We start from the raw sequence: 26,305 nt of genomic DNA, 5'->3' as shown, positions 1-26,305 counted from the left end.
TTAAAAAGAAGAGTGGGCACAGGATGTAAATACCTACACTGACTGAGTGGAATCTGGGGCAGGGCAACATGAGGACCAGAAAGCAGCCATAAGAGTACACCAGCGTAAATAGCACGTGCCTTAGTTGCTGTCTGGGGCTCAATGAACACGAGGTATCACCTGTAACTCCTCTAGTATTGGTGAGGTGCTGCAGTAATGGCTACTGCAGCATTTACCTTGGGATAACTTGTCTGTCTGCTTCAGATCCTTGTATAATTTACTTCACCATCTAAAACCAATGCAAATTAGGCCAGGGTTAACATGTATGCCCAGGTCCTTAAGTGTTTGTTTGCCCATTGGCAGTTCAGTTTCCTTTTATCTCCTATTTCTCTCCTGCTACCAGGAGTAGAGATGTAATTAGCCCTGTTAATTTGAAATTAGGCAGAAAGTAGTGGGGTGTGGCACCTGTATGTATTAACTTGTTCAGAAATGCATGTGTCACGGCGGGGTCCTCGCGGAGGGCCGTGATCTCCTTGAGGCCCTCTCACCGCACTACTCCGGCCCGAGGGCACCCTCCATTCTCGCCCGCCACATCTTGATCGAATATGTAATAGGGAGGCTGCCTTGTGTTTCCTCGGGCCTGTCAGCTCCTGGACCCCTCGTGGGTCTCCCCGTACAATGGGCGCTACCCAAGTGCCCTAGCCTTATGGGCTATGCGTGGCTCCTACCTCCCCTGATACCACGCCCCAAGCCTCGCAGATGTAAAGGACGTTGTCCGGTCTGTCTCTACTGTGGCCCACCCTGGGCTCCCTCTCTCAGGCCCAGCCTCTTGCTGGGACTCTCGTCTGGCCCACTCTGGGCCTCCCCTGCCGGTGTGGTTCCGCTCCGGGACTCTCTAGCGGGCCTCCGGTCCTATGGGCCAACCGCACGGATACCCTCCCTGACTCTGGCTCCCTGCGCTGCTACTCCCTGTCTTCTCAGGGGCAACCGCAGCGCCCTGCCTTGGTCTGAGGGGGATTGCCGCACTAGCCTGCGGCCGGGCTCGCTGTGCCCGTGCGCCCACACTGGGCTACTCAACAAAGCACAATGGCGTTCCCCCTTTCTGGGGCTCGCCGCGCCCACACTGGGCTACTCAATAAAACACAATGGCGTTCCCCCACTCTAAGGGCTCGCCGCGCCCACACTGGGCTACTCAGTATGGCCCTGCTCTCTAGGGCTGCTCAGTATGGCACTCCCCCCTTCTCTGGGGCTCGCTGTGCCCGCACTGGGCTACTCAGTAATACCGCCCCTTTCCTGGGGCCGGGGGCTATGTTCCCCCCACACGCAATCCGGGGTCTCGGTCCCCGTCCGCAACCTACGGGTTGCGCCTGCGACCCACTGGCCGCGCTCCTCGCCGCCAGCTGCTCGGGCAGTGGCGTGCGAGCTGCGCCTTCGGGGGCTATGTTCCCCCACACGCAATCCGGGGTCTAGGTCCCCGTCTGCAACCTACGGGTTGCGCCCGCGACCCACTGGCCGCACTCCTCGCCGCCAGTTGCTCATACACTGGCGTGCGAGTAATTGAGGCCTCCTCCAACCCCTACAGCCTCTCCCAAGCCTCCGGGTGTAATAATACAAACGCAAAGCAAAACCACAAGCCCCTAGGCTGTAACACAAATGCAAGCCGCCTGGCCATAACTCCTCCTCATAGCTCAAGCCTCCAGGGCTATCATGAGCTGTACTTGCAACTTAAGCTCCTTCCCATATTTCGGCCGAGGGAGCTCCCGCCTCTCCGGCTGCTGGCGGAGAACTGCCAGCCTGGCCTCAGCCCTGAGCTTTATAAGGGCCAGGCCCTGCCCCCTACAGGCAGCTGGCTCTGCTTGGTTGCTCCGGCAACCTGCAGCTGCGCTCATTGCCTGAGCAACCCTCAGCTGGGCTCGTTATGTCCGGCCAGGGCACGCTCCCTGGCAGTTTCTCCTCCATAGGAGCAGGGGCACCGAGGTGCCCTGCGACAGCATGAAACTCCTTAGGCTACAGGCTATGAAAACTCAAGCATCTTTGAACAAAATAATTTATAAGGTGTCATTCTGCCCTGCCTTTTGGTACCAGGATTTATGGATTGCTAATCCTAAATCCCCTAGATTTGAGTACTGTGCCTTCTATGAGTGTGCTATGCACATTGATGTTTCTGTGGTTGAATACATACGTGATTGAGATGAGCTTCAGATGCTTGTGTCTCTGCTGCCTCCCTGCCCCTTTTTCATTGCCATCTCTAATATCTGAAGCCAGTAACAAGGACATTTACTAGTTGGGTGGGTGTGAAGTGTACCTTGTCCAAGTTTGTGGACGATACTAAATTGTGGGATGAAGTGCACACTCCGGAGGGTAGGGAACAATTGCAGGCAGACCTGGACTGGTTAGAAAAGAGTGGGCAGAAGACAATAGGATACAGTACAACAAGGACAAGTGCAGGGTGCTGCACCTAGGGCGCAAAAATATCCAGCACACCGACTGGCTGGGAAGTGACCCTCTCAGCAGCACAGAAGAGGAGACGGATCTCGGCGTCATAGTGGACTCCAAGATGAACACGAGTCGTCAGCGTGACAAAATCATCAGCAAAGCTAACCGCACTTTATCCTGCGTCAGCAAATGCATGACAAATAGAAACAAGGAAGTGATGCTCCCCCTCTGTGGCATCGGGCAGACCGCAGTTGGAGTACTGCATCCAGTTTTGGGCGCTGTACTTTAAGAAGGATGTTGATAGGCTCGAAAGGGTCAAGAGAAGGGCCACTCATATGGTTAGAGGCTTACAAGACGAGCCCTGTGAGGAGAGACAGAGGGACCTGGACCTCTTCAGCCTCCGCAAGAGAAAGCTGAGAGGGGATCTTGTGGCTGGCTACAAATTCATGAGGGGGACGCAGGAAGGGATCGGAGATGCTCTGTTCACCAGGCCGCCTCTTGGGGTAACAAGGAACAATGGTCACAAACTGACAAAGCAGATTTAAGCTAGATAGCAGGAAAAACTTCTTCACATTAAGGGTGGCCAAAATCTGGAATGGGGTTCCAAGGGAGGTGGTGCTCTCCCCTACCTTGGGGGTCTTTAAGAGAAGGCTGGGTAGGCATCTGGCTGGGGCATCTGATCCCAGCACTCTTTCCTGTCTTAGCAGGGGGTCGGACTCGATCTGTTGAGGTCCCTGCCGACCCTAGCATCTATGAATCTATTTGTACACTTGTGCCATTTCCTTATCCCATGTATGGGTCATTGCAGGAACTCTAGATGGTCTTCCTGTGCTGCACTTTTAGGTTGACTACCATTCCTGGACATGGGTCATGATGTCCCTCCCCTAAACCACCACAGCCTACTCCTGACATGCCCAGCCACGTGGTTCCTCAAGGATCTCATGGCTGAAATCTCCCCTGGGTATATCTCTTACCTGCAGGAGATCTTCCTTTGTGTCTGCTACTTGGCCCGTTTCTCCTTCAGCCATTTGCTCAAACTGTGGAATTGAATGAACAGACTCTCACATGCTCAGGTGACTTAGCTGGGTCTCCAGGGGAGGCTGGAATACCGCCTGTACAGGAGCCCACCTGTAAATCAATTGGTGTTTTCCAGTTGTTTGCCATTGGGCAAGAAACAGTTCCAGTTAGTGATGCTATAATGAACCAAGCAAAAATTCTCTGACGGACTCTGCCATGGTGCTGTGGTGTCCCAGAAAATGGCTCTTAAAAAAATCACTTCCATGGGACTGATATATTTTCTTCTTTGTTTGCTTTGTTTAGCAACATTATACCTATGGGAGGGAACAAAACTAGGCCTTAAACTGAAGCAGAGCAGGTCTTGGGGAGAAAATTGGAACTGTAAGATGAGGAGGACAGCAGAACAAGCTGTCCAGGCAAGTGTTGGAATTTTTTGATTCATAGATTGTCGAGTCGGAAGGGACCACAATGGATCGTCGTGTCCAACCCCCTGCCCCTGGCAGGAAAGAGGACTGAGGTCTGATGACCCCAGCCAGGTGACTATCTAGCCTCCTCTTGAACACCTCCAAGCTAGGTGATAGCACACCTCTCTTGGAAGTCCATTCCAGATCCTGGCCACCCTTACTGTGAGAAATTTCTTCCTAATATCTAAGCTAAATCCCCTCTCAACTAATTTACACCCGTTATTCCTAGTCACTCCCTGGGGCCCCTTAGTAAACAGCGCTTCCCCTATTCCCCGTTGACCTCCCCTAATAAATTTATAGGCGGCCACAAGATCTCCCCTCAGCTGTCTCTTGTGAAGGCTGAAGAGATTCAGCTCTCTCAACCTCCCCCCCCCCCCCGTAGGGTCTATCACGAAGGCCACTAGTCATGCGAGTGGCCCTCCCCTGGACCCTCTCGAGATTCCCCATGTCCCTCTTGAAGTGTGGTGCCCAAAACTGGACACAGTACTCCAACTGTGGCCTGACCGGTGCAGCATAGAGGGGGAGCATCACCTCCTTTGATCTATTAGTCATGCACCTGCTAATGCGTGACAAGGTGCGATTGGCCTTGTTGATGGCCTCATAGATGTTAGGGTCAGAAGGGACCTCAATAGATCATCGAGTCTGACCCCCTGCATAAGCAGGAAAGAGTGCTGGGTCTAGATGACCCCAGCTAGATGCTCATCCAACCTCCTCTTGAAGACCCACAGGGTAGGGGAGAGCACCACCTCCCTTGGGAGCCCGTTCCAGACCTTGGCCACTCGAACTGTGAAGAAGTTCTTCCTAATGTCCAGTCTAAATCTGCTCTCTGCTAGCTTGTGGCCATTGTTTCTTGTAACCCCCGGGGGCGCCTTGGTGAATAAATACTCACCAATTCCCTTCTGTGCCCCCGTGATGAACTTATAGGCAGCCACAAGGTCGCCTCTCACCCTTCTCTTGCGGAGGCTGAAAAGGTCCAGGTTCTCCAGTCTCTCCTCGTAGGGCTTGGTCTGCAGGCCCTTGACCATACGAGTGGCCCTTCTCTGGACCCTCTCCAGGTTATCCACATCCCTCTTGAAGTGCGGTGCCCAGAATTGCACACGGTACTCCAACTGCGGTCTGACCAGCGCCCGATAGAGGGGAAGTATCACCTCCCTGGACCTATTCGTCATGCATCTGCTGATGCAAAATAAAGTGCCATTGGCTTTTCTGATGGCTTCGTCACACTGCCGGCTCATGTTCATCTTGGAGTCCACTAGGACTCCAAGATCCCTCTCCACCTCTGTGCCACCCAGCAGGTCATTCCCTAGGCTGTAGGTGTGCTGGACATTTTTCCTCCCTAGGTGCAGCACTTTGCATTTCTCCTTGTTGAACTGCATTCTGCATGCCTCGTTACACTGCCGGCTCATGTTCGTCTTGGAGTCAGTTATGATGCCATGTGGACATCTGTCAATGATTGAGGTTGGGGAATTGGCTTGGTCGGTACATAGAAATACTGAAGTGAAGAACTCATTGAAGAGCTCTGCTTTTTTCCCTGCGTCAACCACCAGCTGTCCTGGTTTGTCCTGCAGGGGCCCCATGTTGCTCTGAGCTTTCCTTTTGCCCGCTATATACCTGAAGAAGGACTTTTTATTGTCCTTGATTGTTGAAGCCAGCCTGAGCTCAAGCCCCATTTTGGCCTGTCTAACTGATTCCCAGCAATAGCACGCCAGGGAGATGTATTCCTCCTTGGTGGCTGCTCCCTGCTTCCGTTGCCTATACATCTTTTTCCTTGGAGGTGCTCGAGAAGTCTTCACACAAATTAAGCTGCAGCCAGATACCTAATAAAGATTATTTGGATAAGGAAGGGGACAAGCAGAGGGATGAGATAACAAAATTGACAGTCGGGTATGAGCCTGCAGCGTGATGCAGCTGCACAAAAGGCCGGTGCGGTTTTGGGATGCATCAATAGATGCATTAAGTACAAGACATGGAGGTGATAGTGCCTTTCTACTCAACACCAGTTAGGTCTCATATTGTCTATTGTGTGCAGGTTTGGGCTCTGTGTTTTGAAAAGAATGTGGAAAAATTAGAGAAGGTTTAGAGACGGGTGACAGAAATGGTAATAAATTTGGCAGGCAAGTTATACGAGGAGAGGGTGAAGGAAATGAGCATGTTCAGCTTGTAGAAAAGGTGCTTAAGGGGACATGATTGTGGTCTTCAAATACTTGAAGAGCTGCCAGAAAGAGGGAAAGCACCTTTTGTCTCGCTGCAGAGAGTAGGACATTGACCAAGTGGCTTGAAGTTGCAGCAAAGTAGGTTTAGATTGAAAAACTACTTTGCTGCTACAGCAGGGAGGCAGCGGAATAGAGAGGCTAGGGAAGTTGTGGACTCCCCATCACTGGAGGTGTTCGCAGAGAGGTTGGACAAGGCATGTTCTAGGCATGGCTGTGCCTGTTCTGCCACGGGTATTTCCCATTATCCTGGCTGATGCGTGGGGCCGATAGGGGATTTTTTTTCCCCCTTCCTGTTGCTACATGTCAGGGTTTTCTTTGGGGTTGTTTTTTTTTCCCCAAGCTTTCCTCAGAGGCATTTTTTTTTTTTTTTTGGCTGTAGCTAAGGCTGGGGATTTTGACTGCAGTGTGCGAATGTCCCTGCTGGGGCTTAAATTTTGAGATTTCTGGGTAGAGGGTCTTGTCCCTCAGGGTCAGACTGATCACTACATCTGGGGTCAGGGCGGTTTTTTACCCCATGATCTAACTGGTATGGACTGTAGGTTTTTTCTCCTGGGGGGGGGTGGTCCTCTCCCTTTCCCTGGGATGTCTTGAGCATATATTAACAATTTTTTATAGAAGCAGGTGACTGGCTGCCATGATCCTCCGGCTTTAGCTGTGGCAGGTTCAGATGTTCTCACAGAATCATAGCAAGTTGGAAGGGATCTCAGGAGGTCATATCTAGTCCACCCCTGCTGAAAGCAGGACCAGCCCCAACTACATCATCTTAGCCAAGGCTTTCTCTAATCAGGTGTTGAAAACCTCTAAGGACGGAGACTCCACCACCTCTCTGGGTAACCTGTGTTCCAGTGTTTTGCTGCCTTCCTAGTGATAATTTTTCCTAATATCCAACCTAAACTCACCTTGCTGCAGCGTGAGCCCATTGCTCCTTGTCCTGCCATCTGCCCCCACTGAGCACAGCCCAGCTCCATCCTCTTTGCAGCCCCCCTGCAGGGAGGTGAAGGCTGCTATTCAATCCCCCTCGGTCTTCTCTTCTCCAGATTGTCAGCCCAGTTCCCTCAGCCTCTCCTCACAAATTGTGTCCCCCAGCCCCCAAACGTTTCCGTTGTCCTCCACTGGACTCTCTCCACCTTGTCCACATCCTTTCTGTAGTGAGGGGCCCAAAACTGGACACCGAACTCCAGATGGGGCCTCCCCAGCGCTGAATAGAGGGGAAGAATCACTGCCTTTGATCTGCTGGCAATGCTCCTACCAATGCAGCCCAGGATGCTATTGGCCTTCTTGGCAACAAGGGCACACTGCTGGCTCCCATTCAGCTTCTTGCCCATCGAAACCCACAGGTCCTTTTCTGCAGAGCTGCTGCCCAGCCAGTCGGCCCCCAGCCTGCACCGGTGCACGGGATTGCTCCCTCCTCAGTGCAGGACTTTGCACTTGTCCTTGCTGAACCTCATGAGATTCCTTTTGGCCCAATCCTCCAATTTGTCGCGGTCACTGAATCCCTGTCCTACCTTCCAGCATATCTACTCCTCCTCCCAGCTTGGTGTCATCTGCAAACTTGCTGAGGGTGCACTTCAGCCCATCTTCCAGGTTGTTAATGATGGCATTGAACAAAATCGGCCCCGGGACCAACCGCTGGGGCACTCCACTTGATACCAGCTGCCAACTAGATATCGAGCCATTGATTACTGCCCTCTGAGCCCGATGTTCCAGCCAGGTTTCTATTCCCTTTACAGTCCATTCATTCAGCCTGTACTTCCTTAGCTTGCTTGCAAGAATGTTTCAGTTACGTAGTTGTTAGGGTCGGAAGGGAGCTGAGCAGATCATCAAGTGTGACCCCCTGCCGTGGGCAGGAAAGAGTGCTGGGGTCAGGTGACCCCCGCTAGGTGACTAGTCTGCTTTTGAAGACCCCCAGGGAAGGAGCGAGTGCCATTTCGCTTGGAAGTCGGTTCCAGATCCTAGCTGCCCTGACTGTGAAGTAGTGCTTCCTGATGTCTAGCCTGAACCTGCTCTCAGTCAACTTGTGGCCGTTATTCCTAGTTACTCCTGGTAGTGCTCGGGGGAACAGGGACTCTCCCGTTCCCCGGTGGTCCCCCCCGGTAAGTTTATAGATGGCCACCAGATCCCCTCTCAGCCTTCTCTTGTTGTGGGGGAGACGGTATCAAAAGCCTTGGTAAAATCAAGGTAGACCACATCCACTGGTCTCCCTGCATCCACAGAGCCAGTCATCTTGTCATAGAAGGCAATCAGATTGGTCAGGCATGAATTGCCCTTGTTGAATCCATGCTGACTGTTCCTAATCACTGCTTTCTCCAAGTGCTTAGAAATGGGTTCCTTGAAGTTCTGTTCCATGATTTTTCCAGGGACTGAGGTGAGGCTGATTTGGTCTATAGTTCCCTGGATCCTCCTTTTTCCCTTTCTTAAATGTGGGCACTATGTTTGCCCTTTCCACATCATCTGGGAACTCCCCTGATCGCGGTGAGTTTTTTCAGAGATGATGGCCAGTGGCTCTGCAGTCACATCAGCCAACTCCCTCAGCACCCTTGGGTGCATCCCATCTGGCCCCATGATGAGTAGTGCCGAACTTGTTCTTTCACCACTGAGGGCTGCTCCCCAACCTGTGCTGCCTGATGCAGTAGTCTGGGAGCTGATCTTGCCTGTGAAGACCAAAGTAAAAAAGGGCACTGAGCAGTTCAGTCTTCTGTATCCTCTGTCACAAGGTTGCCTCCCCCATCCAGTAAGGGACCCACACTACCTGACCCTCCTCTTGCTACCGACATACTTGTAGAAACCCTTCTTGTTACCCTTCACGTCACTTGCTAGCTGCAACTCCAGCTGTACTTTGTGTTGAATCTATCTTGACAGTAGTTTTGCTAAGAGGTTAGACAGTGGATTTGTATAGGATGGTTTGATCCTGCCTCAGGCAGGGGTTGGGCTGGATGACCGTCTGGAGATCCCGTCCAGCCCTACTTCTCTATCACAGAACAGGATGTTTTACCTCAAGAGCCACTTTCTTTGAATTTGTAAAGTACTCTAAGATCCATCTGTATAGTGAGATGGCTCATAATTAAAACATCTCAACGTGGGATTACAGTAGAACCCAGGGTTTTTTGTCTCTGGTTCACAACCTGTCTAATGCATTGCATGTTGCTGAATGAAATGCAAGCTGCTCAGCTGACTGCTGCGGCTTTTATAGATTCATAGATGCTAGGGTCAGAAGTGACCTCAGAGGATCATCAAATCCGACCCCCTGTCTAGGCAGGAAAAAGTGCTAGGGTCGTGTGACCCCGGTCAGGTGCTTGTCCAGTCTCCTCTTGAACATGAACGGCGTGTGTCCCCAGCAGCTATGGGGGCACGACGGTGGCGGGAGCATGGTGGCAGTAAGCGAGGGAGCTCCCACAGGCGCCACCGGTGCTGTCAGCGGTGGGAGGTGGAGGAGTGGCGAGCGCTGACCAGGGGTCAGCAACCACCCGCAGACGTCGGCAGTGGCCAACGGTGTCGGTGGCGAGCGGCGACTGCCCACAGGCACCGCTGACACTGTTGGCGGTGCCTTTTTGTAGGGTGTGCACCCCATGCTCGGGGTGCATGTGCACCTGCGTACACCCCCTTTGCGTTGCCCCTGCGCTTGAAGACCCCAAGGTAGAGGAGAGTACCACCTCCCTTGGAAGTCTGTTCCAGATTCTGGCAACCCTAACCATAAAAGAAGTTCTATCTAATGTCCAACCTAACCTAGTCTCCATCAGCTCCTGGCTGTTGTTTCTGGTTATTCCAAGGGGTGCTCTGGTAGACAGAGCATCTCCTATTCCCTGCTGCCCCCCCCCGGTGAATTAGTGTACTACCACAAGTCTGTCTCCCCCACCCCCCCGAGCCTTCTCTTGCCTTTTACTTTAAAGGGTGCTGCTACGCTGATCCATTGGATCCCACCAGTGGTGCTGAGCAGTTGATTGGAGAAGCAGTGCCCCCTGAAAACCAGGAAAGGCTGAGGCTTTACAACTTGATGCCCAGTCCACTTTGGATTAATACCGTACAGTGTTCTGCAGGGACACTGTGTGTTGTTCAGTAGGAAAAACTGCTAGTCTTAGTCCTCGCTAAGAAAAGTTTCATTTGGGGGGAGGGGCATTAATGAACACCATTTAGCAAAGTTTGGACTTTCTACCAAGCTAGTTTGTCTACTCTGCACAGACTGCCCCAGAATCGCTGGCTATTTCTAGTTCTTAACTCTTGTCCTAAAGATTTCCTTTAGACCTGCCCTGGTACTGTCCCCTGTCCTGCACTGCATGGTCAAGTCTGCTGCCAGATTACTGCATATTCCCATGATGACAACAGATCACTCTTCTCTTGTGACTGCATACCCCTATAGCTCTCTTTTGTACCCCCACTGCAAAATGTGCTCTGCCACCCTACTGTAAGTCCTCTTTGCACCAGTCAGTACAACTGTCTCTGCTAACATAGGTGATGGAGGTCGTGTAGACTGAGGGAATACAGATCTGGAGGAAGCCACGTCATACGGACAAGTGCAGGGTGCTGCACTTGGGCAGTAGTAACCGGCAGCACGCTTATAAGATGGGAAACTCCCTTCTTGAGAGCACGGAGACAGAAAGGGATCTTGGAGTCATCACTGACTCCAAGATGAACATGTGCTGACAATGCGAGGCCATGGTCGGCAGAGCTAACTGGACCCCATTGTGCATCCACAGGTGCATCTCGAGTAGGGCCAAGGAGGTGATCCTCCCCCTCCACGCAACGCTGGTCAGGCCACAGCTGGAGTACTGTGTCCAGTTCTGGGCACCCCACTTCAAGAGGGATGTGGACAACATTGAGAGCCTCCAGAGGAGGCCACCCACATGATCCAGGGACAGCAGGGCAGACCCTACAAGGAGAGGCTATGGGACCTGAACCTGTTCAGCCTCCACAAGAGAAGGCTGAGGGGGGACCTGGTGACTATCTATAAACTCACTAGGGGGGACCAGCGGGGTTTGGGAGAGACCTTGTTCCCCCGAGCGCCTCCCAGAATAACAAGGAATAACAGCCACAAGTTGTTGGAGAGTAGGTTTAGATTAGACATCTGTAGGAACTACTTCACAGTCAGGGCGGCTAGGATCTGGAACCGACTTCCAAGGGAAGTGGTGCTGGCTCCTACCCTGGGGGTCTTTAAGAAGCAGCTCGATGCCTACCTGGCTGGGGTCCCTTGAGCCCAGTTTTCCTCCTGCCCAGGCAAGGGGTCGGACTTGAAGATCTACAAGGTCCCTTCCGACCTACTTCTATGATTCTACGATAAACAGGCACTTGGTTTCTTACACTGCAATTTTGGTTGAATCATGCTTAAAATATATTCTCAAGGGCTCTTGCCAGCTCCTGGGGGTAGTGTTAAGGCTGTGGGAAGGGGTTGGCATGTACCACACCTGTTTCTAGGTTTTTCAGGGATTTAAATTGGTGTCTGTTGGCATAGTTTGCTTAAGGAGACTTGGGAACCAACTTCTCCACTGTTGCATTAGTGATGTAAATTAAAGACATGTGGCCTGATTTAAGCTTGCAGGATGCCAGGCCATCAGGATGGCTGGCAGCTCTAGTTTAGAGTCAGAAGTTGCCCTTCACATGCATCTTGAAGTGGTTCAGGTATTCCTGCCCCAGTATGCAGTTCTTATGGAGAGGCTCCAGTACTATAATCATAATGTTCTAGCCAGGGGTGTAAGTTTTGAAGGACTAGTGATTACAGCAGAGACTGAAAATAATATGCCTGCTCTGCTAACAGTACTGTTTTGGGGTCTTGCATGTACTTTGCCTTATTGAAAGATGTCACATGGGAGAAGGGGTTCCTGCACTGCAGTGCATGGGGACTGTGGAGCAGGTCAGATTCCTGTGCTGCGGGCATACAATAAAATGGGCACAACAAATGTGATTTTATTCTGTGGGTGGTATATGCAGGCTTTCTTTGCCTCTTCTGAGTCTGTTGGGTGAAGAGTTGCTTGTATACCTCATATCTGTTACAACAGTTGGCATTGCTGCAGCGCTTAGGAGCACAGCTGTAGATGGGGACCTACTTAACTTGCAGTTTTATGGATTTTGTGCAAAATCCAGGATTGTGAAATCAACAACAACAAAATTTAATAAAAATAAGATGCTGGCTCCAGTGGGAACCGGTAGTCCTCACTGCTGGGAGGGGCTGGCGCTGGCTGGTGGGGTGGCACGAAGGGCAGCAGACAAGATGGCAGCTTCCTCTGCCAGGGCCTCTCCTCCAGTGCATGCCCAGGGGCCAAGCAGCATGAAGCGCAGCCAGCCCCTTGCCCTGGGCCTCAGCCAATCAGCACCAAGTGGCGGGGCTGCCACGAAATTGGCTCTGCGTACCACGAGCAGGCCGCGATGTATGTAGTTCCCCAGCTATAGGCCAGCTCCCCACGTGCAGGGGACTCCAGGCATGGTACACCACGAATCTTGGAAGTCTAAGGCGATGGATCTCGGAGGGGCACAGAGTCCCCCATGGAGGCTTCAGCGGGCAGCAGTTTCTGCAGTGAAACCATTCCTGGGTGGCCCTGTGGATTTCAGTGCACCTTCCCTCGCCAGAGACCTCTGCGGCGTGTTGTCTCGGATGAGTATGCTTACTGTAGTTCACTACAGAGCAGCTCAGAAATGTTCATGGCAATCCATTTTTTTTAAATCGTTTCTTCCCATAATTGTTCTTCTTGCGTCTTCCCCTTCACCAAGCCCGCTGTTCAACCCAGGTCTTTGGCCAGGCTCCAGCAGCCGTGTTTGTATTCATTGCTCTCCCCGGTGAGTGGTCCCAGTATGCAGATTCCCCTCTGCAAAAGTTTCTCAGTGGGAGAGGTGGATCTCTCAGAGCAGCTGCTTTCCTCCCTCTCCCCCTTCCCCTCTTCCGTACTCTGTTCCAGTCTCTTAGGTTTGATGTTTTTCTGCCATTTTGCTTGTGTTTCTTCTTATGGCAAATGATAATGCCTTAAACTGAAATGTCCCATGAAAAAGTTGGTAATAGTGCTACTCTCTGACCTGGAACTAGTGCCGCTGGCTTAATGTTTTTCAGTCTCTCTCTTTCATAATGACCCACACAGACTTTGAGTTCAGAAGACAGAAAGGCTCAGGCCCTGAAATGGGGCAGTGTCTGGTCATTTCTTACTCTTGAGGATACAGATGGCAGATGCCTTCTCAGTGGAGCGTGATGGAGGTGGAAAGATACTCTGTTCAGAGTTGCTTATATATTATGTCTTGTGCCCCCCTCCCCTCCCTCGCAGCCTGCTGAGCGTGCAGATGTATGGTCTGGTTGTCTTCATTGCAACGTGCTGTTGCTGAGCCAGGGACACTTCTGGTGGGCAGCCCAGTTTAATGCAGCACCTTTTCTGCTGGGAACACAGAGTTCCCGCTTGTTGACAGAGCTGTTTCTGTCTTAACCTTTGGTGGTCCAGTTCTGCCGTCGGCATGACCCTCTTTCCTGTCTGTCTCAACCTGATGGCAGTGCAGCTGGATGTAATTCCTGCAGTGACCTGTACCCAGAGTCTTTCATTTCTGAAAGCTGGGGTTCCCCAGTGCAGTGGACTTTAGGTCAGGTGTTTTTTCCCTTCCCTCGGAGCCTTCCAGCATCTTAAGCAGTGGCTTTCTTACTAACCTCGGTGTTTGGCATGTGCAAGTAAGGTGTTGACCTACTGGAGGCAGATGTAACTTTTGTAATTGGAGCTTTCCAGGCTAGATGTTAGTGGTCTTCTTAGTGGGTTTTGAAGAAAGCAGACCCTTGGTTATGGTGCTTGAAGTAAGAAGCTGACTGCCGCAGCATCAAGGCTGTCCAACATGCAAGTGCCTGGGGATCGCGGGCTGTACTTGTGGGGGCTTTGTGCACAGGTGGCTCTTGCGCTGTGTGCTGTTCCAGGGCAGGGGCAGGAAACAGCAGGTGGAGGAGGGAGGGGGAGCCTGCAGACCCTAGCTGCTGCTAGGGTGGAGCAGAGGCTTGCAGGAGTCAGAGGGTTCCAGGTTAACCACTTGCAGGCCATAAGTTGAACTACCCAACCCTAAATACTGGGTTTGACTTGTGGTGGGAGGCAGATGATCATAAATATTGCTTCCCCCCCAGAAAATACCAGGTTTTCCTAAAACTTCTAAACCCGGTGACAACAAATTAAACTTCATGTACTGCCTTTGTGATTTTTTTTTTTTTTTTTTTTTTTCTTATTAAGCAGGTTGTGATGAGGGGGAAGAGAGGGAGAGAGGAACAGGGAGCAGCAGGCACTGGGGGAGTCACTGTGGGTATGCTGGCCCAGCCAGGCCTTTGGGAAAGCTGCAGTGGGAGGACTGGGGGGTCACGCAGGGAGCAGGTTGCCCCAGGGCTCTGCAGACTTGGGGGGGGGGGCCCAGCCAGCCAGCCAGCCAGCCAGCCTGTGCAGCTCTGCTGGGATGGGGAGCAGCCACCCTGCCCGTGAAGGGATGCTGCCAGGACGGGGTAGGACACCGGGCTCAGGGGGCTCCCTGCTTGTCCTCTGTGCCGGCCGGGTGCAGCGCGAGTGGGAGCCGCAGCTGCAGTCTGTTGCCCTGGGCTCTGGGAACAGCCGCTGCTCGGGCCCGAGCTGGCTGGGAGCCTGCAGTGCAGCAAGGTTGTGCTGCACGTGGGCAAGGCTGGGGCAGCTGCAGTGACTGTTCTCAGGGTCCAGGGGATCCTGCGGCCAGGCCTTTGCACCAGGGATGGCTCTGCTCTGCTTGTACTGTGCCCACCGTGCAGGGAAGCCCTCTGAGCCCGGTGTCCTGCCCCAGCCAGGCAGCATCCCCGCGTGCGCAGGGTGGCTGTGGCTCATCCCTGCAGAGCTGTGCAAGCCGGGCCAGGCCCCACCACAGGTGCTGCTGGGCACCCCCGCCTGCCCGCCCACCACAGCTCGAGCCCACAGAGCCCTGAGGCAGCCCCCACTTCCTGCCCAGCCCCTGCCTTCCTAAGGGCCTGACTGAGCTGGCTTGCCCACAGCGCCGCCTCTTACGCCACCCAGCCTCTGCCCCAATTGCCCAGCTCTAGCACTTGGCACCCCAGTGCTGCCCCACCCAGGTGGGACAGGGTGTCTGCCTGCCGGGGCCCAGGGCTCTGCCACCTGTTGGAAGTCTCCAGGATAGCGACCCTGCACAGCGCATGCCCCAGCTCCAGCCCTGTCCACCCGCAGCTCCCTGCAGGGCAGGGGTGGGCAAAATGCGGCCCACGGGGCCCCTAAAAAATTTAGAAAATGAATATTTATCTGCCCCTGGCTGCCTGTCGTGTGGCCCTCGATGGCTTGCCAAAACTCAGTTCAGCAGCCCTCCGCCTGAAATAATTGCCTGCCCCTGCTCCAGGGGCCTGCTGGCTGGAGTGCGCGGTCTTGGAGCAAGGGGCAGGGGCAGTAGACCGCACAGTAGAACACACGGGCTCCGCCCCGGTGCCTGCCTCCACATGCCACTAATGGCACGTGTGCCGGGGGCTGCCGACCCCTGGCTTAGGTGATGGGATAAGCTCCCCAAAGGAGGTAACTGGGATATTTGTTAGGAAGGTGACATGAGACTTTTGGAGTCTGTAGGGGATTTGTGACTGACTTTGTTTTTTCTAACTTGAATCCTCTGGGCTGCTGGGGCCAATTAGGCTCAGCATGTCTGGGGGTGGGGCAGGGAAGGGGAGAAAGCCTGGTGGTTTTCTTGACGCAGACTTTCATGGTTTCTGTTTTGGGTTCTTTCTCTGCTGCAGGGGACAGAGTCCATAAAGATGGAAAATGGACAAAGCACAGCAGCCAAACTGGGACTTCCTCCTCTCACCCCAGAACAGCAGGAAGCTCTTCAGAAGGTGAGTGACCCTAGTGTGCCCTTCTTTTCTGGGCACTTCCTAAATAGTAACATCAGACTTACTGCTGTGGAGCTATGCCTTCCTGTCAGGAATAGGTCAGGGGTAATGACCGTGTTTGCCTGCACTGAGCTCTTAAAGCGGTGCTCAAAAATACAATGCTATATGTTGAATTTTTGTGTCTTCCTTCATTTGGTTGGGTGCTCCTGGTAGCTGCATGGGAACATATGGGGTGTTTCTGTAAAAAGCTGGCTGAGATCTTAGTAGATAACAGCTTTGCTCTTACTGTTTTGAGTCCAATGATGATGAGATGCTGCTGCTGCCTGAAGTCACTGTCAGGTGTAGTCTGGACTTCACAGACTCCAGAAGTGCTCCTCCAGCTGAAGCCTCTACAACATTCACACTAGAACACGCTGCAGAATCTGCTCTTTGTGCCCACCAGCAACTCATTTGTCATTTTGTTATAAGAGGACCTCTATTACACTGCAGATACGTTCATCCTTTTGAGCCAAGTTATTGAATTCTAGAACAAAATTCAATCAAACTGATTTGTGGCTGTTGATCCCACCTGTACAGCTGGTCCAGGACCTCTGACTTTTGTTCCTGGTGGGAACGAGTGATACCTGACTTGCTGTGAGGAGAGCAGAGTTGGGAAAGGAGAGGGAAGAGAACTAAACCGGGAAAGGTGGGAACTATGGTCCAGGTCTCCCAGACACTGGTAAGGCAGGGACAGCACTGTGCTCAATAGGTTTGGTGTGAATGTTCCCATAATGCTGAAGCTGCTTGTATGTCTGTGTTTGGCTCGCAGTGCAAAACGGCCTCATTTCCTCTGGCTGCTCCATAGCTGACAGATGTAAATCCCCTTGTCCGTTTCCAGGTTTCCGAAGCACACGTCTCAAAGCCACGGGTTAGAGCCTGCCGTTTCCCGGCACCTCCCAAACACGTACCGCAATGGAAAGCAGGTGCCTTTGAGTGGGGTTGGCTTAATCTGTCTGTCCTGTCCTCAGGGAGTAGGCACATCATAAGATATGAATGCCCCCTTGATTAAGAGCCTCCATCTCAGCATCATTGGATGTTAAGGCTCTGTGTTGCCCAGAATGATGAAAAGCTGGGTAGAATAAAACAGATCAGCCTCGTGGCTGCAAGTTGTGGAACTGATGGAGGGAGCTAGAATATGCAGAAGGATCCGTGGCTTCTGCTCACCAAGCTAGTGTAGGCTAGCTCTGACCAGGTATGAGAGGGTTGAGCTCAGTCCAGGGACTGTAGATGGGGAATAGGAACCCCCCTTTGTAAAACCTTTGTCCAGATGTTCTGAGTGGAAAGGACTTGAAGGAGGCGAGGCTATCTGTCCTGCCCTCATCCCAGCAGGTAAGGTGCCATGGTGGGTGTTGAGGGGCAGAGGGAGGAAGAGGGAGATGCTGAGTGTGTAGTGCATGTTGCTTTCCTAACCCTGCGCCTGCTGCAGACTGAGTCCGCTCAATCCTCTGCTCAAGCATTGTGCTGTATTTCAGGGCTCACGACTCCAAGATGCTGACCAAGACCTTAGTAAGCTGTGGGCCATTGGCTAACGTACAGCGGCTTAGTGCTTAGGGCCGCAGCACCGGAAAGCACCACTGACAGCCAGCTGTGTGGTTTGGGGAATGGTGTTGTATGGAGTTAAATGTCTCTCCCCTGCCTTGGGTGGAGTCCTGCGCCTTGTGACTATGGAGTCTGTATTTCCTCCTAGGCCAAGAAGTATGCGATGGAGCAGAGCATCAAGAGCGTACTGGTAAAGCAAACCATCGCCCACCAGCAACAGCAGCTCACCAACCTGCAGGTGAGAGACCCCTCTGAGCCCGTCCCCTTGCTCTTACTCTCCCCACAAGGTGAAGCCCTTTATGCACTTAGAACCAGAGCCCAGCCTTGAGGTCTGCCTGGAGCCAGGTACTTTCACTTCTGTTTCCACAGTGAAATTGAAGTACGTTGTCTTCTGCCCGATCAAACAAACCTCACCTTCTAATTGGAAGCTAGGCCCCCACTTTGCCCTACCCCAAAAACAGGCAGGCGGCCCAGGGGAGGGAGGTGGAGGTGGATGCTGTCTCTCCTGTTGGCAGGCTAGACAGTCTTTTCAGTTGCCAGAAAATCAAAGAATCTGCTATGAGTTCCACAGTCTATCTGCATCAAAGGTGGTGTCTGGGGTTACTGGGAACAGTATCCCCTCACCGTCCTTTCCCTGCCAGAGGGTGCCTCTGTCTCGTATTCCTGGCAGTGTCACCCCGTAGATTCCTGCCATGAACTCTGGGGAATTTGCTCAAAATTCCAGTTGGTTAGACCTGCGAATGTCTGTCTCAGGAGACGCCCCTCAACTGTTGTCTAAACCTCCCTTCCTTCTGAGGTTTAACCACATCTCACTGCCTCCTGCTCAAGGATAAGTAGCCCAGCATAATGATTTGGGGTGTTGGGTATATTTAAACAATGTGGGAGTGAGATGTACCAGCCACATTAGGCAGCTCTGGCCTTTCTGGGCTTTGTGTGTTTCTGGGCAGCTGTTCCAGTTGAGGGGCTCCCAGTAATTGCTGGGGGTGAATCAATGACAGTGGTTACAGAGGTTACTATTGCCTTGAGTCCCCCCTGGGAGAAGACCCTGCTACCTGAGGCAGTGGCAGCAGCACACCTCCACCCAGAGTTGGGACTGGAATCTGCAGGGTCCCAGCGCTGGACAGTCCTTGGGACCAGGCAGTGAGGGGCAAGGAAGGAGAGGCCTCTCTCACAGGTTCCCTGTGCCGTCGCTCTCTGCTTGAGTTTTTACAAACAGCCATAGTATGCTCAGCTCCAACAGACTGAACTCTGTCTTTACTGTCTTTCAGATGGCAGCAGTGACAATGGGCTTTGGAGATCCTCTCTCACCTTTACAATCGGTCAATAGACATATTCACTTCTTCTTGGGCACTTTGTCTTAGTCAGGGCCTAGAGTGGGGAAGTATTTAGTGGTAATACAATGCTCTTACCTCAGCCCAGCACAGCCCTCCCACATACCCACCTGTTATGGACAAGCACAGCAAACAGAGACAAAGTGTAAACTCCCCAAAGGAAGACCCTGGGCTGGGTGCAGTCTGCTGTGACGCTGGCAGCCGGGGCTCTGGAGTCAGTTGGCAAAGAGCCTTAGATTTCGAGCATTTCTGAACACCTGTGAAATTGTGGGAGCTGCATTTCTAGGGATGCTACAGTTCTGAGGTCCTGACCCAAAAGTAACTGCCAAGGTAACTTGCAAATGGGCAATTTGTTAAAAAACAGCACACACCACCAGAGACCTGGCAGCTAAGGTGCTGGGGAGGATGGGGGCACTACAGGCTTGCCAAGCAAGTTTTTAGACCAGATATGAGACTTCTGTCATGAGGTGCGCTTTTCTATGTTGGGGTGGGGTATGTATGTCTTCAAGTAAAGGACTTGCAGAGTGAAGAGGGAAGAACAGCAGAATTACCCAGACAAGCAGTACAGGTCCCTGGTGCTGGGAGTTTCTAATCTGCCATCACAAAGAGTTTAAAACATGGAGTTATCCTTCCCCTCCCGCCCGAGACACATGGGATACTGGCCATTGTGTGTGCTGTGCACTCCTCATACAAAGGGTCACCTGTAAATGTTTTCCTGTCTGGCTGGAATGCAATAGTTCTGGTTGGTGTAAAATGCAACCTGGAGGCCAGTGCTCCAAAGTGAAAGAAGCATTAAAACTAAAACCACCTGGCTTCCCTCCCTCCTTTAACACTGCCACGGTAGGTAGCATGCCAGCTGGACAGCCAAAGATAAGTTTTTTTTTGTTTTGTTTTGTTTTTTTTAATGGGGAAAAGCAAGCTTGAGTGGAATAGGATGAAACATCTCTGCCTGAAATCAGTACAGCCAGTTCCTGAGCTCTGGTGCCCAAGAACCCTCTAGCAATTAACTTGGACACTTATTTGATGGCATCAACTCCCACATCACATCCTCTGCTCGGTTGTATTTTGCAGCCTGTGTCGTGCACAGATGAATAGCATAGATGAAAAGCATGCACTGACAATAGGAAATGTTTTGTTAATAGGGCTCTGGAGGTTAATCATGGGCTTAGTATTGTAAAAACTTTCCTAAAAAATGTCTCCCTCTTACAAAGAGCCAGTTACTATTGTGGGAGGAACAGAGAGCCTAGGAATCAAGTCCTTGCTGTGAAGTAGCCATTGCAGAGTGTTACAAGCTCTGTGCAGCTTGGATCCCTTTTTCCTGCAGTTGTTTGTGTTGAGTCTTGTCAGGAGTGCGAACAGCAGGTACATCTTGTATATAAGACCCCGTCTTCTCTGCTCGAAAGAGCTCCTAGCTCCTACTTGAGGGAAATGCACCCTGAGCCCTGCTCCAAGCTCCATGTCCGTGGAGCTCCATAAATGGAGTGCTATGCTGGAGGGTTCCTCTTATTGCTTTGTACCAAGATGGGCACGCTTTCTCTGCTCAGTTATATTGAAATTGCAGAGGATAGCCATGATGTTTCATTTGCATCTTCATTTTGAACAGCCTTAATAACCCTCTTCAGTATTTAATTAACAACACTACACAGACAGACAGACTGCCCACCTTGGGGGAAGGAAGGTACCTTAATCCCACCTTACTGCTGGGGAAGCAGAACGGCCAGGGGACTGGCCCAGGGCTGCAAAGAGCAGTCAGTGGCTCAGCCAGGTTTTGTATTGAGGAGTCCCTGGCCCCTAATTCTGTGCTCAGTTCCTGCTGCCTTTAGTTTAACTCAGTGCTGCTGGTCCCTTCTAATAAAATGCATGTGCCTGTTGCAGCTCAGCCTTAGTTTTGTGCCCCAGATCTGTAACATGGGAGTTCAGTTCTTTAGTTCCTGCTCCCGCTGCTAGCCTGCAGAATGGTGAGAATGTAGATTTCCCACCGAGGTTGGCTGCCATGGGAGGACTAATGTTATCAACCTTGTTTCTATCGCATGAGTAATTACAGGAGAAGGGAATGCCTTCTTTCATGCGCATGCCTTTCAATCCCTCTGCCTGGGGCAAGGGCCTCAGTATATAGGCTGCACTGTCTCAGCAGAGATAGCTTGGTTAGGGAAAATGGGGTACAGACAAAGTACTGCAAAGGCAGTGGCTCCATGGGTGAGCTAGATAGCTGGAGGCATGGGGGAGCGGGTGGGCTTTACCAAAAGAATGGTGTTAAACTTCCATATGGAGGGAGTGAGGGTCTAGGTGGCTCTAGTTTTTAAGCACCAAGGCTCAGAGAGGTGGAGGGTTGCTGGGGAGACATCACACTAGAGAAAGCTACTTATCTGGCCTACAGCACACATGTGCCATAGTTCCACCTGGCTCATGGCATGCTGCAGGTACTGTAAAACAATTAATTTAAAACTATAAAATATACAATCCCTATATAGAGGTGAAACAAACCTGTTTCCTTGAATCGCTCCAGGTTCAGTATTAGTCTATCTGCAAGTCCAGCAGTGTGGGTGTGAGAACTTGGGTTGAGGACAGTGTCTCTGTCCCCTGGAGTGCTAGGAATCAAGCTTGGGTTGCTTTTACAGTTGCGGACCACTTGACAGGCTGACATGCATTTCAGCATTATGCCTGTTGTAGGGTGCGTTCTTGGTCTGCTGCAGACCTACTGTCTCTTGTGATCCTGTTGCATGAGAGACCCTCCGGCAGCTCCCGCTGCTACCATTTGAGTTGTGGCATCCCTAAAGAGGACACAGAAGTCTGAGCTTATTGCGCTCATGCTTACCGTGGAGTACTCCACCCAAGCCAGGCATGGAACAGAAACCCTTCTTCCTGAGAGGGGCCTGACTTCTGAGCTCCCCACTTGGGTGCAGGCCCCTGCAGAACTGTGAGGGAGGGAGGCATTGAGCTTAATGCTGCTTTTGTCCTTTGTAGCAGTTCTTCCCCCTGCATTTGTTCCAGCTGTTCCATGCAGAGTAAGGATGAAGCCCTGTTCAAGTCTCCAGTGCCATCATACACTATTGCTGATCATAGGCAGCTGCCTCTGCAGAGGTTTCCTTTCTGCCTTGGTCCCGATGCACACTGCTCAACCACGCTGGCCAAATCTGTGATCTTAGCAGACAGGACCTTTGTAGGGGGATGCTTCATCTGTAACAGCGACCTTAGAACAGCAGTGTGGGTGGGAGTGAACTGGAGGAAGCTGCCTTTGGAGATGCCCACATAGGAACTTCTGGGTTCTTGCAAACAGATTTTCAGGCAGATTCAGAAAAACTAGCACAGAGGCTTTCTCTGCACTGAGACGGACAAGGACTGAGTCTGTGTGTGCCAGTAACAGTGGGGAAACTCCAACTACCAGCACCACACACTTAACTAGGACAAGGGTTTTGTTTAATCACTGGATTTTGCTTTGCTTTTTTCGAACTGTGCAGTGGATGTGGTGCTTGCTATTGGAATTTTCCCTCCCTGCCTGGGGAAGGGGGACAGGAGGTGGTGGTGTCTGGAGCTGCCCAGGGTGGGAGGGGGTGGTGCCCAGCCCCTTGCTGCCCAGGGGGAGGGAAGCGAGAGCAGGTGGTGCCCAGGACTGGATCTCTTGCTGCCCCTGGGGAGGGGAGGGATTGCGGATAGCACCTAGTGTTCAATCCCTTGCTGCCTAGAGTGGGAGGCTGTCTTAGAATCAAGGCATTTCCTCCTCCTGCAGGTGTTGCCAGGATGTAATCTCGTCAGGGTGGGTTGGACCCTATGAGCCATGGGTTGAGTTAGGCCTGCTGAGGTGGCAGACCCTATCAGAGATTTGACTGTGCCCCTGGGAGTGAGCCTTACTGCCGCTCCATTCCCCAGCAGTCTGAGCACTGAGCAGGAAATCGTTTCTCAATCACTACATGTGTGCCAGGCTGTGCTGCAGCCAGTGGGGAGCTGCCTGCTGTTGTGTCACAGCTCCTGGGGAGGGTGGGACAGGGGAAAGAGCTGTCCTGACATCCAGGGCCACCCTTTGACCTAACCAGCCAGTCCTTCTTTCCAATACAGATGGCAGCTCAGAGGCAACGAGCCCTGGCCATCATGTGTCGTGTGTATGTGGGCTCCATATACTACGAACTGGGAGAGGACACCATTCGCCAGGCCTTTGCGCCGTTTGGACCTATCAAGAGCATTGACATGTCCTGGGACTCTGTTACAATGAAACACAAGGTTGGTGGGAGAGTCCCTGGCGCTGGTTTTCCTTTCTTTGTCCACGCTTGTCGTGTTTGCCTCGGGAAGAGGGGAGCCTTTGTTTCTGCAGTGAAGAACAAGCTGCTTTAGCAAGATCTCTTTGTGGGACTGAATCAATCAGCTTCTGCTCTACCCAGGCTTGTAATCTTGCTATAAGCTGCAGCAATGCCCCAGATGGTGCTGTACAGTTGGTTACTGGGATGCTAGGCATACCCAGGGATCTCTCCAGAGCTTTTTGGTGTTTACCCTCTCCTCTGCCTTAGTGTGCTCTTGGGAAAGCCCTGAGAATGGACTTTCTGGCAACAGTAGTTGGTATCAGGGCTGCGTAACCAGCTGCAGTGGGTACAATTTAATAACATTTTCCCTTTCTCTTAGGGCTTTGCTTTTGTGGAATACGAGGTGCCTGAAGCTGCGCAGCTGGCCTTGGAACAGATGAATTCTGTCATGCTTGGGGGAAGAAACATAAAGGTGAGTGACGAGAGCTTACATTACAAGAGGGGCGAGTCTTGTCATTTGCTGATGCTTGTTTTAGTGGGATGGGACTTTTCCAGTGCCCGGAGGAGCCAGGCCTCTAACTTCTGAAACCTTTGAATTTTCTGCTGTGAGCATAGATGTCTTCAGCAGTCCACCTGGTTCCTCCACTGGAACTGTGTGGTTCTTGTTTCCTGCCTCTGGGGAAGGCACCCATAGTGTCGATATAATCTAGGGCAGTGGTATCAGCTTCTGCTTTCCTACCATTCATTGAATAGAAGCCCTTTGTGAGCAAGGTGGAGAGTCTAGCAGCACTTCATCCTGCCTGTTGGCAGTAGTGTGGGCCTGAGGGGAAGGAAGGGAAGAATCGGCTGGCCAAGGTTGAGTATAGAACATGTCTGTATGTGAGCAGTGAGGGGCACAGAGGCTACGTTAACTTGTCCCATGCTAGAAGAAAGGAATATTTAATACAATCCAAAAAGAACAAGGGAATTGAACTCTGTTCACAGTCGGTGAGTAAGTGATTACAGATAGAGATGGAAGGTGTTGGAGTGTCTGGCAGGCCAGCAGCCATCTCTGATAGTTTGGTGCCGGCTTTGGTAGGGGTTTTGGAGCGCTCCAGAGAATGGTATGGAGGCTCTGTGTTGCAGCATTGTTCTGACCTAATAGACAGTGAATTGTGCCTTTTGCTAGCTGCAGTGTTGTGAAAGAGGTTCCATGATTTGAACAGAGGTTCAGGTTCTCGTGTATCAGTACTCACCTTGATGTCCAGGAAGATTCCTGATGCTGTCCCGCCAAGGATTCACAAGGCTTTTTGTTTATTTTCTGCAGGTTGGAAGACCCAGCAATATCGGGCAGGCACAGCCAATCATAGACCAGCTAGCAGAGGAGGCACGAGCTTTCAACCGTATCTACGTGGCATCTGTTCACCAGGACCTTTCGGATGACGACATCAAGAGTGTGTTTGAGGCCTTTGGGAAGATTAAATCCTGCACGCTAGCCAGGGATCCCACAACAGGGAAGCACAAAGGCTACGGCTTCATTGGTAAATCGCCTGTTCTCATGCATGGGGTGGGGTTCGGTGTGCCATTGGAATTCGGGCAGTGTGCACTCGCTTGTCAGAACTGCTCTAGGTATGGGATAGAGAGGAATTCGGAGGGGGTTCATGGCCTGGACTTAGAAGGCTGCTCTTTGTCCTTTGCTGATGGGTGGATTTTGTGCTGCTCAGCTAGTGTCTGGTGTGATGGGTCTCTTCGGCTGTTGACAAATGTGGGAAAAAAAACAAAAAAACCCCCCCACCTGTGCTTTACCGGAAGAAACAGCACGTTCGTTCAACCTGGCTCTGCAGCATCTGTATAGGTCGTGTGCTTCAGCAGGGCTTTTTGGCACTTTTATCTAAAACTGATTCAATTACCCATTAGATAAACACACCAAAAAAGACCTGCTGAAGTGCTCGATCTATACAGACGTTGGGCAAGCCAGGTCAAACTAACACACTGCCTCTTCTGGCCATCTGCTGGGCTTGGCACAGGGGCGCAGTGAGTTTAAAATGCTGTTTTCTTCGGGTGGGGGGGGGTTGTCTGTAAGTGCTGTTCATTCCCTTTTAAGTGGGATAGCCGTAGTGACCTTGTATAATCAGAGGACTGGGCATGATGGTTGAGACACTGAAGGCTGGAGCTCTAAACCTCCTGTTCTCAATGTGTAAGCCCAAATTGTCCAGGGAGGGATTGGCTGAGTTTGTGAGGGTGGCAGTAGCCAGCCAGCAGAAAGGGCCTTCTGCCAGTGTCTGATTGTCATTGCAGAGTATGAGAAGGCACAGTCTTCCCAAGATGCGGTCTCATCCATGAACCTCTTTGATCTGGGTGGCCAGTATCTACGGGTTGGCAAAGCAGTCACTCCTCCAATGCCTCTCCTGACCCCTGCTACACCAGGAGGATTACCGCCAGCAGCAGCTGTGGCGGCAGCAGCTGCCACAGCCAAGATCACAGCTCAGGTAAGGGGGAGAGCAGCAGGTTGCAATGCAGCGGGCAGGTGTGTGTGCTAACAAGGGTTTGGCTGTCCTGCTAGCCATGGGGTGCAGGCTGTCTGAGCTTAGTGGGCAGCGCTTGCCCTGCCACTTGAAGGGAGGCTAATGGTAAAGTCTTGTGCTGCAGATCAGTTCTTGGGGTCTTAGATGCAGAAACTGGCTGGGACTATTTACCTCTGTACCTGGCAAACTAGCACTCTGTTATTGAGGCTGGCATAGCAAATCCAACATGCTTTTAATAAACTAAGAAGATTGTTGGAGTTTGGGGGGATAGATGTGGTCTTCACACCTGACTGAAGTACACAGGAAGAGGAAAATCCACTGTGCAAGGATAATAGCAAAGGCTAAAGAAACAGCAGATGGTAGGAGGATGGGTAGCAAAGTGAATAAAAGCACTATTATCCATTGGATAAGTGGTCTGATAGGCAATACAATTGGTGAAAAAACTGTACCTAAGCTTGTGGAGGGGGAGTGATGTTAGAGAGAATTGAGTGTGTGTTGCTTGTCAGTCCCGAAGCTGCTGTGACTGTTGGGACACCTTAAATGCTGTGACAACCCTCCTCCACTCTGCATGAGGTTAGTTGAATTGCTTTGCATCACTGGTGATTCTCCAGAGAAGGTGACCTGGCGGTGCCCATCTCCTCTGCGGGTATGGACAGCTGTTGGCTCCCAGGAAGCTCATCTACCCTTTGGGTCTTGTTTTTAGTCCTGCTGAGTGTCCACACCCTCCTCTCCCAGGCTAGCTCCGGTGGGGTGTGCCGGTTTAGTCACCG

The 26,305-nt window shown here is 51.9% G+C and overlaps 1 protein-coding gene across 3 annotated transcripts in view; it reads left to right on the top strand.

Moving 5' to 3' along the window:
* PUF60 (poly(U) binding splicing factor 60) overlaps positions 1-26,305 on the top strand; it is a 50,625-nt gene that overhangs the window by 15,636 nt on the left and 8,684 nt on the right. For 2 of the 3 annotated variants that reach the window (XM_014601726.3, XM_014601727.3), the window contains 7 exons: positions 15,798-15,893; positions 17,617-17,706; positions 18,737-18,787; positions 22,853-23,014; positions 23,411-23,503; positions 24,338-24,551; positions 25,309-25,499. In XM_014601726.3, the coding sequence (XP_014457212.1) occupies positions 15,798-15,893; positions 17,617-17,706; positions 18,737-18,787; positions 22,853-23,014; positions 23,411-23,503; positions 24,338-24,551; positions 25,309-25,499 (897 nt within the window). The remainder of the gene's footprint in view (positions 1-15,797; positions 15,894-17,616; positions 17,707-18,736; positions 18,788-22,852; positions 23,015-23,410; positions 23,504-24,337; positions 24,552-25,308; positions 25,500-26,305) is intronic. The other variant, XM_014601728.3, reaches the window with a different exon arrangement.

The sequence above is a fragment of the Alligator mississippiensis genome, chromosome 3 (genome assembly GCF_030867095.1).
Source record: "Alligator mississippiensis isolate rAllMis1 chromosome 3, rAllMis1, whole genome shotgun sequence".
In the NCBI taxonomy this organism is placed as follows: Eukaryota; Metazoa; Chordata; order Crocodylia; family Alligatoridae; genus Alligator; species Alligator mississippiensis.
This window is presented reverse-complemented; position numbering and strand designations above follow the sequence as displayed.